This window comes from Equus przewalskii, chromosome 1 (assembly GCF_037783145.1).
Source record: "Equus przewalskii isolate Varuska chromosome 1, EquPr2, whole genome shotgun sequence".
NCBI lineage: Eukaryota > Metazoa > Chordata > Mammalia > Perissodactyla > Equidae > Equus > Equus przewalskii.
In genome coordinates this window covers 160582829-160596094 of record NC_091831.1, presented here as the reverse complement: position 1 = coordinate 160596094, position 13266 = coordinate 160582829, and the positions used below count along the sequence as shown (strand labels likewise).

The 13266-nt window shown below is 53.6% G+C and overlaps 1 protein-coding gene across 2 annotated transcripts; it reads left to right on the top strand.

Annotated features, from left to right (window-relative positions):
• The first annotated feature begins 2717 nt into the window (after positions 1 to 2717).
• AJUBA (ajuba LIM protein) lies at positions 2718 to 13177 on the top strand. 2 transcript variants are annotated; one of them, XM_008528984.2, is made up of 8 exons: positions 2718 to 4187; positions 7013 to 7114; positions 8602 to 8669; positions 8803 to 8865; positions 9596 to 9726; positions 9809 to 9860; positions 10607 to 10675; positions 11114 to 13177. In XM_008528984.2, exons 1-8 carry the CDS (start codon positions 3152 to 3154, stop codon positions 11237 to 11239), a joined length of 1647 nt encoding a protein of 548 aa, XP_008527206.2. In that variant the 5' UTR covers positions 2718 to 3151; the 3' UTR covers positions 11240 to 13177. The 2 variants fall into 2 exon arrangements, with proteins under 2 accessions (XP_008527206.2, XP_070482779.1); XM_070626678.1 differs by lacking the exon at positions 2718 to 4187 and adding an exon at positions 4888 to 5683.
• The last annotated feature ends 89 nt before the right edge of the window (positions 13178 to 13266 follow it).

The following is a 13266-nucleotide window of genomic DNA, read 5'->3' as shown; positions in this document are numbered from 1 at the left end:
GAATCACTTGACCTCAGGGTGTAAGACGGATTGAGGGCGAAGCCTCGGCAGGGAGACTTTTGCAGTGGTTCAGGAAAGAAAATGTGGTGGCTTGATAGATATCATGGTGATGATGGGAGGAGAGATTTGAAAGATATTTAGGAGCAGAATTCATAGGACTTGGTTGGATTTGAGGTTAAGGGAGGAGGACAAAAGGTTGATGTTCAGGTTTCTGGCTTAAGCGGCTAAGTGGTTAATGGTATAATTTACTCAGGGAATGCTGGAGGAGCCAGTTTCGGGAGGCAGGGAAGGTGAAGTCAGTATGCCTTTGAGGCAACCAAGTGGAGATGCTAGTAGTCAGCACCCTGCTTGGTCTTTTTGCCCCATCCTTTCTGGCACTGTATCAGACAATGCTCCACTGCTATTCACAGGGTTTTCCTGGCTGATATTTTTGGAAGTGGGTGGCCAAGTCCTTCTTCCTAGCCTGTCTTAGTCTGGAAGGTCTGCCGAAACCTGTCCACCTCAGTAGCATAGCTTTCAGTATCAAACAGTCACCACAGTATGATGACTGACAGACAGGTGGTATGGTTCCCTGACTGGGAAACAAACCCAGGCAACCCATGAGAGTGTAGAATTTTAACACCTAGACCACCAGGGCTGGCTGAATTAAAGTCGTGGGGATGGAGAATAGGGCCTGTGGAGCAACCAGCTCCAGTTCAGTCTATGGAGTGGTTACCCCAAGGTCATGAGCACTGCAGGAGCACGCCCTATCAGTGCACCTATCTCCTCCTTCACTTGTCTCTGCTTCCTGTTATCCCCTGAAAACACAGGTTGTTGGTCCCAACTGTGCCCACTGCTGCCACCACCAACTCCTGGATGGGCCTCCTTAAACGGCTTCTCAACTTTTCCTCTCCCATCCTCACCCCAAAGGAGCAAAGCTTCCAAATATTACAGGCTGTGTGGATATTTTGAGATTTTATTTTATTTTTCCTTTTTCTCCCCAAAGCCCCGCAGTACATAGTTGTATATTCTTCGTTGTGGGTCTTTCTAGTTGTGGCATGTGGGACGCTGCCTCAGTGTGGATGAGCAGTGCCATGTCCGCGCCCAGGAATCAAACCAACGAAACACTAGGCTGCCTGCAGTGGAGCGCGCGAACTTAACCGCTCGGCCACGGGGCCAGCCCGTGTGGATATTTTGGATGTAAGTAATTGAAAAGAAGAGTCCAGGTTCTCCTTCCCCATCTGGACACAGGAAAGGAGAGCCTTACGGTTAATTCTGAAGATGTTGCTCACAGCAGGTTCTAGATACAACCTGATAGCTCCCCTCTGTTACTAATGCTTTCAGTGCTCCCTGCTTCCTGTCTGATAGTAGGCTCTCCTCTGGATCAGAGAAAAGCTGTAGGCCTGGACCAGGGAAACAGAGAGGCTGATTCTCAGGTGAGAGGAGGTCAAGGAGACAATGCAGCTAGGACAAAGAACTGAATAGTTTGTGCCAAATTAATTTCCCAAAAGATGTTAACCTCCTTTCCTTCCCCATTCCCTAAGGCTACTTAGAAGATTATAAAAGGTGTTCAAAATGTTGAGATGAAAATAATATGCATGATTTGTTTGCATATAATTTTCATACTCATTTACTATCTAAATACAAAGGAGTAGTATTCCTTCTCCATGCTACTTCCTCAGTTCCTGGCCCCTGATGTGCTAGTCTGGGCAAAATCAGCTGGCTGGTATTTAATTAGGTTTGTTCAGCTTCAGCCACAGTTTCTTGTTTTCCTTATTCTTGATCCCTCTGGTATGGCCAAGATCAGCCTCTTTTCTTCTTCCACTCTCATCATTTTTGCTTGCTATCTCCTCTAAATGACATTCTGTTTTTCCTCTGGAATTAATCTTAAATTACTCTTCATCACCAATCTCTTGTAGGTCAGCCAAGCAGGAGGCGAGCAGTTCGTTCCCTAGCCCTAAAACCAGGCCTTCTATCTGCACAGACACCTGAAATACTTGCTAAAAATCTCACTTCCCAACACCAGGGGGTGTCTGCCTATCCCTCTATCTGTCCTATCCTGAAGGTAGAGATTAGTCCCAAATCTTTTCCTCAGTCCTTTTACGTAGACACTAAAGCTCCCTTCCTCCCCCGCCTCACAGAGCTTTGGGTTCAGAAAGTGGTGTCGCTTTATTGCAGTTTATCTGTCTCTCATTCTCTCTGGACTTGCATAAATTTGTCTTTTTCTTAGTCTACTCATCCTTCGGTCTCTGCACTACCCACGATCCCCTTTGCCCCGGCTCCCATTCTTTCGCTACCTGTCTTCCACGCCTGTCTGGGCTCTTTACGTACACGTCTCTGAACCTCTGTATGTATATACCTTTCTTCTTCTCCCTGTCTTCCTTTTTATGGATCTCTCCTTGTCTCACTCCTTCTGTATTAGTCTCTCTCCATCTCTCCCACAGTCCCCACACTAGGAACAAAGTCACGGTATTTGCGCAGAACATGCCTCGCGTCGCCCCGTCCGAGACCGCGACATTCCACCGTGCCCCTCCGCGCATTCCAACTGCAAACAAAGAGTTCCCCTCCCCCTACTCCACTTTTTCCTGTCCCAATTCTTGAATGATGTAGTGACAGCTGCCCAAACTGCCCCTCGCACTCCTGTCGCCTCCAGTCGGAGGATCTCCACCTCTAAGACAGTTAGCACTAGCACCCGTTCCCGCCCCCCCAACTTCCTGGCGCACCAGAGATCCCTGCGCAGACACCCCCCCCCCCCCGTTCCTCTAGTACTGGGCGCTCCGCCCCTCCAGGAAAGTAGATCCGGCCAGGCAGACAAAAGTTTGGGAGAGAAGTTAGGTCGGTGCTGAGTGTGGGAGTGAGGGGGGCGGGGGCCGGCGAGAGTAGGGCGGCCCCGGCGAGTCGACGCGTGAATAGATAGACCTGCGGACGGGACAGCCGCGGCCTTAGGCCCTTCTGGCCCCGCTTGACCTCTGATGAGCGGAGGGACGCAGCCCCTCTCGCTGGGTGATGCTGCGGGATTCTTGGCGCCGGGCATCCGGGCCGCCCGCTAAACCCCTGTGCCTACTCTGTGCCCTTGGGGAACCGGAATCCGGCCGCAGGGAAAGAGAAGCGGCAGCTGAGACGCTGCAGGGTGCCAGGCGGGGAGGGGGCTGGAGGCCCCAGGCCCGAGGGCATGGAGCGATTAGGAGAGAAAGCCAGTCGCCTGCTGGAGAAGTTAAGACTCTCGGACTCCGGCAGCGCAAAGTTCGGCCGCAGAAAGGGTGAATCTAGCCGGTCTGGGTCTGATGGGACCCCTGGGCCGGGCAAGGGGCGCCTGAGTGGGCAGGGGGGACCTAGGAAATCAGGGCCCCGTGGAGCTACTGGGGGACCTGGGGACGAGCCGTTGGAGCCAGCCCGGGAGCAAGGCCCCCTGGACGCAGAGCGGAACCCGCGCGGCTCCTTTGAGGCGCAGCGCTACGAAGGCTCGTTTCCCGGGGGGCCGCCTCCCACCCGGGCCTTGCCTCTACCTCAGTCATTGCCCCCCGACTTTCGGCTGGAGACCACGGCCCCAGCCCTAAGCCCTCGCTCCAGTTTCGCCAGTAGCTCAGCCAGCGACGCGAGCAAGCCGTCCAGCCCCCGGGGCAGCCTGCTGCTGGACGGGGCGGGGGCTGGCGGAGCCGGAGGTAGCCGACCCTGCAGCAATCGTACCAGCGGCATCAGCATGGGCTACGACCAGCGCCACGGCAGCCCCCTGCCCGCCGGGCCATGCCTGTTTGGCCCACCCCTGCCCGGGGCTCCGGCGGGCTATTCCCCTGGAGGGGTGCCGTCCGCCTACCCGGAGCTCCACGCTGCCCTGGACCGACTGTGCGCTCATCGGCCCGCGGGGTTCGGCTGCCAGGAAAGCCGCCACTCGTATCCCCCGGCCCTGGGCAGCCCTGGAGCTCTAGCCGGGGCCGGAGTGGGAGCGGCAGGGCCCTTAGAGAGACGAGGGGCTCAACCCGGACGACACTCGGTGACCGGCTACGGGGACTGCGCCGCGGGCGCCCGATACCAGGATGAGCTAACAGCATTGCTGCGCCTGACGGTGGGCACGGGTGGGCGAGAAGCCGGCGCCCGCGGGGAACCCTTGGGGATTGAGCCGTCGGGTCTGGAGGAGCTGCCGGGTCCGTTCGTTCCGGAGGCCGCCCGGGCCCGGATGCGGGAGCCAGAGGCCAGAGAGGACTACTTCGGTGAGTGAGAGAAGTGGTTAGGGACGGGAAGGGACCCGCCACCGCATTCAGTTCCCCACTGCCCCGATGGCCCAAATTGCCCGCGCCAGGAGGTCGGAGGCGGAGATGTGGGGCTAGAAAAGAGGCAAGAGGGATTTCCCCTTCCCACTGGGTTTAGAGGAACCAGGGGCCCCTTATTCCTGCTAAATTCAAGCCCCCTGATTATCTCGTGAGTCTCAGTTTCTCAAGCTTTAGAGCCTCGGTTTTTCGCGGTAGGAGGGCTCCTAGGGAGGGGACCAAGTGGGACAGTGAGAGCATCCCCCATCTTGCTGCCCCCTAGGCGGCGGTGCCCCTGCAGGCTTCTGCGCACCGCTCCCCCGCCCGGGCCTAGGCTCCGCCCGCAGGAATTCGGGGAATGCGCGGGTGGGGGGGCGGGGCGGGCAGGCCGCGTGCGTGCCGGCTCCTGCCCCGGCTCTCCAGGTGCCCGCGGGCGGGGCCGGCCGCGCGGCGCAGGGCAGAGGGGTGGGGTGCGGGGGCGAGGGGCTGCTTGCTAAGCCGCGCGGAACCGTGGTCGTAGTGGGGGAAGTGGTTTCTGGGGAGAGAGAATGAAGTCGCCTGGGACGGAAAGCAAGGACCCTACTGCTGGCTCGCCCCAGTCCTGCTGGCTTGGTGCGTGCGTGGGCATTTTAGCAGAGACCTGGTGGTGTCAGCTTCTTTTTTCGCCATCCTGCGGAAGTCAGGGCACCAGCCACGACGACCGGGACACCGTCACCCCTGGGTGGATAACGACCCTATGAAACTGCCAGAAATAACCTGGCTTTCACTTCTGGCCATAACCTGCTTAGAATTCAGGCTAGCCTAGCCCCTTATTTTCTGCTGCTGTTAAGGAAACCTGGTCGCTGTCTCTCTCCGCCATGCGGTTGCCTTTAGAAAGTATTAATTGATTACATGTCTCAGCTGAGGGGAGGGTGGGATTTGGGGTCATGAACGATGTTTTAGCCAAGACCCACAGGACCACTTCACTATATAAAGAAATGCTAATCTGATTGTGATAGGAAGAACAGAAGTGGAGGGCTCACCCCTAGGGTTGTGGGCCCCTTCAGTTTTCCAAGCATCTCCTTCTCACCATCCATGTTCCTGCCCTGGACCCCATGCTCTAGACCTCTATGGCTAGAAATGTAAAAGGAGAGGAACCCAGCCCGCGGAGGGAAGGTTGGGGAGGAGGTTCAGAAGTAGCAGGGCTGCAGGCTGGAAGGACCCTGCCTAGTTCAACCCCAATCCCTCCATTTCCTCCCACCCTGAGAGAGGAAAGCCAGAGCAGATGATGCTTTGGTCAAGGAAGACTAAGTGACAGGATGCTTTTAGCAGTTTCCTTTTGAGGCCCAGGAGAAGTGGCTGTTGGATGGAAAGAAGTCTCTTTGGCTAAGCCATCAGAGCCAAAAGGAAGAAAGGAGCTCAGAGAGAGTGCAGTAAAATGGCAGGAAGAACCTAGGTGTGGATGTGCCCGGTTAGAGGAGGTAAGGTAGACATGCCTGAGCAGTTTGCTCTTGTCTTCCCATAATGACCAAGGCTTCCCAAAGAAACAGCTCTGACAGGGCCCCCTGGCATGCAGTCTGGGGGCCGATCTCCCCTCCTGTGGGGAGGCCACATTTTGACCCCAGAGGTGGGGGCCTCCCCTTCCTGGGGGTCAGATTGCCTCCCCTGACAGAACCGCCAGCCTGACTGTACCCTCCTACTCTTGCCCCTAGTAGGGGCCCTCTTCCTTGGCTACAGCCTTGCCCAGCTGCCAGAGGGTGGGAGCAAGACAGGCCTGGGCTCATCAGTTGCTGCAGCTGCTGCACGGGCTCCCAAGCCCCTGGGCAAAGACTGGGATGGGCCCCAACAGGCAAGGAGCGTGGCAGTATGCCGAGGGGGAAAAGTGGGGCGGGGTAAGGCGGGCCCGTTGGGATCTGCTCCCCAAAGACAGGCCCTAGCCCTCACTCATGGGCCTGGAATTGGGGAGTGGAGGGAGGAAAGAACACACCCAGGAAAGGTGGGTGCCAGAGCCAGGTATATGTATTTTAGGGGGGGGATGTTCGGGGAAGAGCAGTTCAGCTCTGTCCCTTACCATGATAGGAGATGACAAGAAGACATTAGGGGTTCTGCCACCCTTCCCTGCCCCCTTTCTGTGCAACCCTCAGTCCCTGGAACACACCTGGCATTCTCAGCAGCCGTCTCCCCATGGGAGTCACGCTCACCTGGTCCCCTCTGCACAGGGCCCTCTACTGAGCCAGATCCTTCTTTCCAGATCCTTGGAAGCCTTGAGGTGTGGATCAGTGAGAAGTCATTCTATAGCTGAATAGCAGCTCATGTTACAAATGGGGAAACTGAGGTCCCAGAGAGGCTTTCTGGGACTGGCTTGCTTTCTCTAGAAAGTTTTTGAGTCTGCTGCTGGGCCCTTATGAAGTGACATCTCTGACTGTCCCACACAGTGCAACAGGGATCGTACCTCGCCTGTTTAGTCTTTCTCCGTAACAGAAACTAAGCATTTGAAGGCCAAGGACCATATATTTGACTTTCTCCAATTTTCCACAGTATTGGGCACAATATTTTCACTATGCATGAAATAGATGTTAAGAAAATATCTGTTGATTAATCAATAAAAGAATATATCTGCCTAGACAAGGCCTTGCTGCATCCCATTTCTCATTACCCTCTCTTCCCAGAAGGGAGTCCATTAAAGGGAAGCTGTGACTGGTGGTCCTCTGGCACAATCAGGAAAGAGGAGTCAGGAAAGATCAGGAATCCCTGGTTTTGAGCTGAGGAAGTGGGATGTGATGCTGACAACCTCTTCTCTCTCCTCTCAGGCACCTGTATCAAGTGCAACAAAGGCATCTATGGGCAGAGCAACGCCTGCCAGGCCCTGGACAGCCTCTACCACACCCAGTGCTTTGTCTGCTGCTCCTGTGGTGAGTGCAGCCCCCAGGCCTCAAGCACTCCCCACACACGTACATACATACGCTCACAAGTGCCTAGGGAAAGCAGAGCTTGTGCCTCCTCATTTGCTCGCGGAGGGTCCCCACCATGTATCTGGACGACCACTGCTGCCCCACCTTGTCTCTTGCTTCATGCCTCTGTGCTCTACCTGGCTCTCCCGCCCCCATGTTGGGTCTGCTTTTTGGAGTCAGCCCTCCCTCTGTTCAGCCTTTTTCCTCCCCTCTGTTCCTCTCCCTTTCTTCTGCCTCCCTTCTTGCCCAGCCTGGACTCCTGCCCAGCCCTCTGGCCTCTCCTTGGTGGGGTTTGGTCTTGGGCAGTCGAGTTGCCTGGGGCGACAGTGAAAGACTGGAATGTGGGAAGGGCGGGGGTGGGCTGGGGGAGTGGGGAACTGTGGCGGGCGGAGAGGGGGTTTTCTCTTGGCTGGTCAGAGTTCAGCCACCTCGCTAGAGTGCAGGCCACCGGGCCATGCCAAGCTGATGACATCACGCTCCAAGAATGCCCGCTGCTGTTAGCTCAGGAGGCCCGCCTGGAGGGGGGGGTGCTCCCAGCGGCCTTAACTCCCCAGCCCTTCCCTTACCTCCCTCATTACCCCTCCCCACTGCTTACCCACTCTGATTCCTTTGCTAAACCTTTAATCTCCTATCTCTGCCTGTCTGACTCCAACACTCAGCTCTTCTCTCACCCCACCCCCCGGCTTGGTTCTCTTTAGGTTCATCTTTCTGTCTGTTCTGTGTGTAGGGCCTCTTCTGGGTATGTCTCTTTCCCTCTCTCTATCCGCCTCATGTCTCATGAGTTTCTAAGTCAGCTTTTCTAAACCACTGGGCAGAGCTGGATGTGGAGATTTTGATGGGAAGAAGGCAGAGGTGGGAAACTTGCGCACTCTGGGCCCTGGTCTTACTCCTCCCCCATCCTTGGCAATTTAGACACCCTGGAGCACGTTGTCCCCAGCAGTAACTCCAATATGTCCTGACCTCTGTAGAGCCTTCCTGGAAGGAGATGGACAGGGCTAGGAGAGCAGGATAGCTATGTTTGGGCAAAGAGGCTCCTAGCTTGAAAGGTCCCAGAGGGCAAGGTCTGTGACAGTATGGTCATCTCTGTGCTCGTTGTATCGCACGTTGAAAGCTTTGCTTTCCCAGATGGCTCCCCTCCCCATGCACTGGGCACTGGAGAGGAAGGTGCTCATTTAGGGCAGGGTCATAGAAAACTGTTGAGGAGGCAGGAACTGGAGGAGTGGTGAGCAGAGGAGAGGGGAGGTTGGCAGGAATGAGACAAAGCAAATTGGAATTGCATCAGATGGGATTTTTGTGGGGGGAGGGAGGGCAGACAGCAGTTTGGAGGACAAGCACTAAAATCTAGATTTAAATACATCATGCAACATTGGGGAGCAGAGACCCTGGAGCGAGGAAGCCCTGTGCCTGGGCCCCGGGATAGGCTCCAGCCCCTTCTCTGCTACTTCTAGGGCGAACTTTGCGCTGCAAGGCTTTCTACAGCGTCAACGGCTCTGTCTATTGTGAGGAAGATTATCTGGTGAGTGAGGGGTTCCCTGTGCCTGCAATTGGCTCCCATATTGCAACCCCCTTCTTGGTGGCCTATTGGGGTTCCACCCCTCAGTTCATTCTCAGCTTGTAACATCTTCCCTTGACCTTTTTTTTCTCTCTAGTTTTCAGGGTTTCAGGAGGCAGCTGAGAAATGCTGTGTCTGTGGTCACTTGATTTTGGAGAAGGTGAGCAGAGTGTATTCAGCTGAGACTCTACAAGGCCGAGGGGCCGAGGGGTAGAATCAGGGGCTAAATGGGTACTGAGAAAAGATGGGGGGAGGAAACCTATCACCAGATGAATCACTTTCATCCCATTCCTCCCCAGAGCACCTGGTTACAGTGGCTTCTCTATACCTATGGGATCAAGTCTGGACTCCTAATGCTGCCATGCCCATGCTTCTGGGGTCTGGCCCCTCCCTAATTCTGCAGGCATAGCCAGGCCCTCTGCCTAGGAGTGTGAGGTCCTCAGTCTTGATCCCCTTTCTGCTACTGACTAGGATCAGTTGGAACTCAGTTTTCTTCTGGAAGAAGGAGGGATTGGATTAGATCAGTGGTTCTCAACTCTGGCAGCCTTGCACATCACCTGGGAGGAAGTAAAAGTACCAATGCCTGGGTCATCACCAGAGACTGTGATGAACACTTCTGGGGTGGGACCCAGGCATTGATGGGTTTTTAAAGCTCCCCGGTGATCCTAATATGCAGCCTGGGCTGAGGACCACTGGCCTGGATGCTAAGAGCTTTTTTGGGATTTCTGTCTCCTTTTTAAGACTCCTTAGTCCCCTCAGATTACATAGCATTGTTCTGGGAGGATAGTAGGGGGTTGGATGAGGTTAGCGGGAGCTGGAGGGGAACATTACGGGTAGCTGGAGAGCTGGGACTGAAGGGAGGCTGATTCTCCTCCCACCCCATGAGCCAGATTCTCCAGGCTATGGGGAAGTCCTATCACCCAGGCTGCTTCCGATGCATCGTTTGCAACAAGTGCCTGGATGGCATCCCCTTCACAGTGGACTTCTCCAACCAGGTGTACTGTGTCACGGACTACCACAAGTGAGTCTGCCCTTGGGGTGTGGTGTAGAACTGGGCTCAGAGATTCCCCAACCTCAGCTCATCTCTGTCCTGTCTCTTTCAGAAATTATGCTCCTAAGTGTGCGGCCTGTGGCCAACCCATCCTCCCTTCAGAGGTCAGTATGTCTGGGTTCTCCTGCAGGGCAGCCAGTGCCGCTGCCTCTAGGGAGAGGATGGGGACATGCTTCCTGGCCTCCCATGGGAGGCAGTGGTGCTGAGGAATGTACTCTGCAAAGATTCCCGTGTGACTCTGCTCTCGAGGTCACCACCCTGACCCTAACATCCGGGCCTAAACATGTCTGACAGCCTCACCGGGCCCAGGCTCCATCTCTTTTCTCCCAGTCCAGAACAGATTTTCTTTAAGGTCAAGTTCACCAGATCCCAGATGTAGGGGCTGGAAAAAGGTGGGAAGAATCCTCAGGGCTGGTAGGAAGGGGTTGGAAATGGTTTATGCTGTGTGTGCAGAGGGTGTACCTAGGAGAGAAGCCAAAAGCCAATGAGGAGCCAGACCCTATTGGATTTCCTTGTCCCCAGCTTAGCCTGCTTTATTTATGCTGCCTGCTCCTTTCCCTTCCCTCTGCTTCCCCCACAGCTGGAAGAGGAAGGTAAGGCCAGAGCCCCTGGAGAGAGAGAAGGCTGCATGAGGGGGCATGCCCTCCTGGAGGCAGGCAGCGCCAAGGAAGGGGAGAGGGAGGTCCCGGTAGGACTTGCAAAGGCTAACTCAAAGCTACAGATGATTGCAGAGAGGTTCCGGAGGCCTTTGATTGATCCTCCCATCAGGTGGGAGGGGGGCTGTGTTGGGGGAGGGTGAATTTGGGATTGTCATGCTGCTCTCACCCTGTGGTGGTCTGCATTATTTCAGGGCTGTGAGGACATTGTGAGGGTGATATCCATGGACCGAGATTATCACTTTGAGTGCTACCACTGTGAGGTGAGTGTTGTGGGTGAGGGCTCCTGGAGGAGAATTGGAGTGGGGCCAGGGAGGAGTCAAATCCTAGAGCTGTTGGAGTCCATATAGGGCATGGAACCCCAGGAAGCTGCTCTGACCTATCTCCAGTCTCTTTCTCATCCTCCAGCCACTCTCTCTGGTCCTGGTTGTTTAGTCCTTTCTGAATCTAGCTTTCCCAGGGTCGAGATTCTGAAAACTAGGGGATCCTGGTAACCACTGGAAATGGGAGCCTGTTTCATTATTTCTGCTGTAGCAGCGACACCTCGTGTCCAGCTGAGGTATTTTCTCAGGTTTCTCTTCTGGGAGTCCATTCCTTCCAGTCCCACCCCGAGGCATTAGGAGTCTGGTGTTGAACAGAACAGACTCCCAACATGTCCAAGGTGCCTGAGCTGAGATGAACTAGGTGTCCTTCTTCCCTAGGACTGCCGGATGCAGCTGAGTGATGAGGAAGGCTGCTGCTGCTTCCCTTTGGACGGGCACTTGCTCTGCCATGGCTGTCACATGCAGCGGCTCAATGCCCGACAGCCCCCTGCCAACTATATCTGAGCTGCAGTCACTGCTGCTGCCATCGCCACTGTCGACAAATTCCTCTGGCCAGTGGGCCCCTTTGAGGCCAGCCGAGGCAAGGAACACACTCTGCAAGCCTGGCAGAAGAGTCCTCTGGGGAGGGCCCCAAGGACCAGAGACCCAAAGATCAAGACATTCCAAATGGATTGTGGAGGAGGAACCTTCCACTTGCCATGGTGGGGGTGACTCGCCTTCTTTCCACGTGTGGAGGCTGTGCTATAGCTCCTACCCAGGCACACACAGGCGGGTTCCAATACTTTCTGAAGGTCGGAGTTTAGTCTGTATCTCCAGTATGTGTTGGTGCATAAGTTCTGGATTATAGGAAGAGAGGACATCATGGGAGCTCCTCACTCTTTTGTACCCTACATGTGGGGTCAGATGTGGGGTCAGCCAGGTTCTTACCACAGTCTCTTATCTCTCTATCTGGATGAAGACGTGGAAACTCTGGACCTTATTCATGAGTTATTTCTTGGCCATCTTCTAAGGACTGGGAGAGCTGCTCACCCTTCTGGTAGGAATAGAGACCAGCTCTGGGGGGGGCCTGCTTCCCATATTGCCAGTTTCTCAGGGACTCAGGTGGGCCTGGGGAGGCTAGGTGGGTGCCTGTACTTGGCTCCTCTTCTCCTTAGCTGGGGGAGGTAATGAGTGGGTCTCTGGCTGTGGAGTTGCTGGGTGAGACATCTAGGAAGCTTCAGGCTAGCCACACTCCCAGGTTTAAGTGCACTGAGCACTCCAGCCCTGTATCTGCACACACGGGCACATTCACACACACACACTCATGCTCTCACTCCCTTCTTCTCAGGTCAGGTTCCCTAGCAGTAGCACACTACTCCAGACCTGCCACCTCTCAGAGGGACCCAGGATTACATCTACTGCAACTCCCAAACCCTGAGGCTCTGCGAAGCCAGACGGGCAAGACACTTTGACCTGGTTCTAGTCAGTTTGGCTGAAATTGGTTCACCTAAAACTAGATCTTTTAAAACCAATTCACTGAAAACTTGTTTGCTTAAAGTTCACTTCACTTAAGGACCAGTTTACCAAAACCTTAATTCCCTTTTGGATGTTTTTATAGACATTTAGATGTTCTGTTCTTTTTTGTAATGCTTTGGGTGTTTCCAGGATTTATATCTGTTCATCCAAGGGTACTTCTGAGTTATTATCAGCAACATAAATTTATCAAATTTGCAGCACTTTGTAAATGATGAGATTGCTTCCTACCTTTATGGATATCTTTTTCTATGTTATCTAATTTTCAAACACTTTTTAAAAAAGTTTAAAGTTTCTAGCAATAAATAGAATTAGTACAGACATTTTGTGTATCCTTTTTTGTGTTTCTTAATCCAATGCTCCTTTATAAATTAGATGCCTTTAGAAATGTAACAGCTCAATATGATTTTGATGCTTTGGTCTGTCTTCTACATTTCCTGCTGTTAAAATGCCAATATATTCTAAACAAATGAACAGACGTGTGGCATATTCAGTTGACTAAGAAGGGTTATACCGACAACAGCAATAAGTGAAAAGGTGAATCTGCTTAAATCCTTTTGAAATGCTGCAGATTTGATAAATATTTATTTTAGAATAATTGTTTCTAGGTGAATTGGTTTTAGGCAAATTAATCTGATAATCTTTGATCCTTAGTCTTCATTCTGTGTCACTTAGAGTTTCATATTAGAAATGAGGACTCTTGAAAACAGAAATTCCACGTTTAGGTGTTATTCTAAGAAGACTATGCCAGCCAACCTGGGAATTGAATAGAAGAGGCCTCCGAGTGAGAGTAAGAGTTCGATTCATACCACTGAGTGCCAGAGGCGGGAAATGCACTTTTTTTGGAGGGATAAATGTTCTGAAACTAAATTACTTGTTATCCAGCTGGGATTGCTTCTTCCAAACTATTATTAAATAAGTGAATACAAAGACTCTGTGACTGGAACATTTTCTCACCAGGCTGCTCTGGGCCTGGGAAGTCCAGACAAGCATATATAGCTTTACATCCCTCCCTTCTG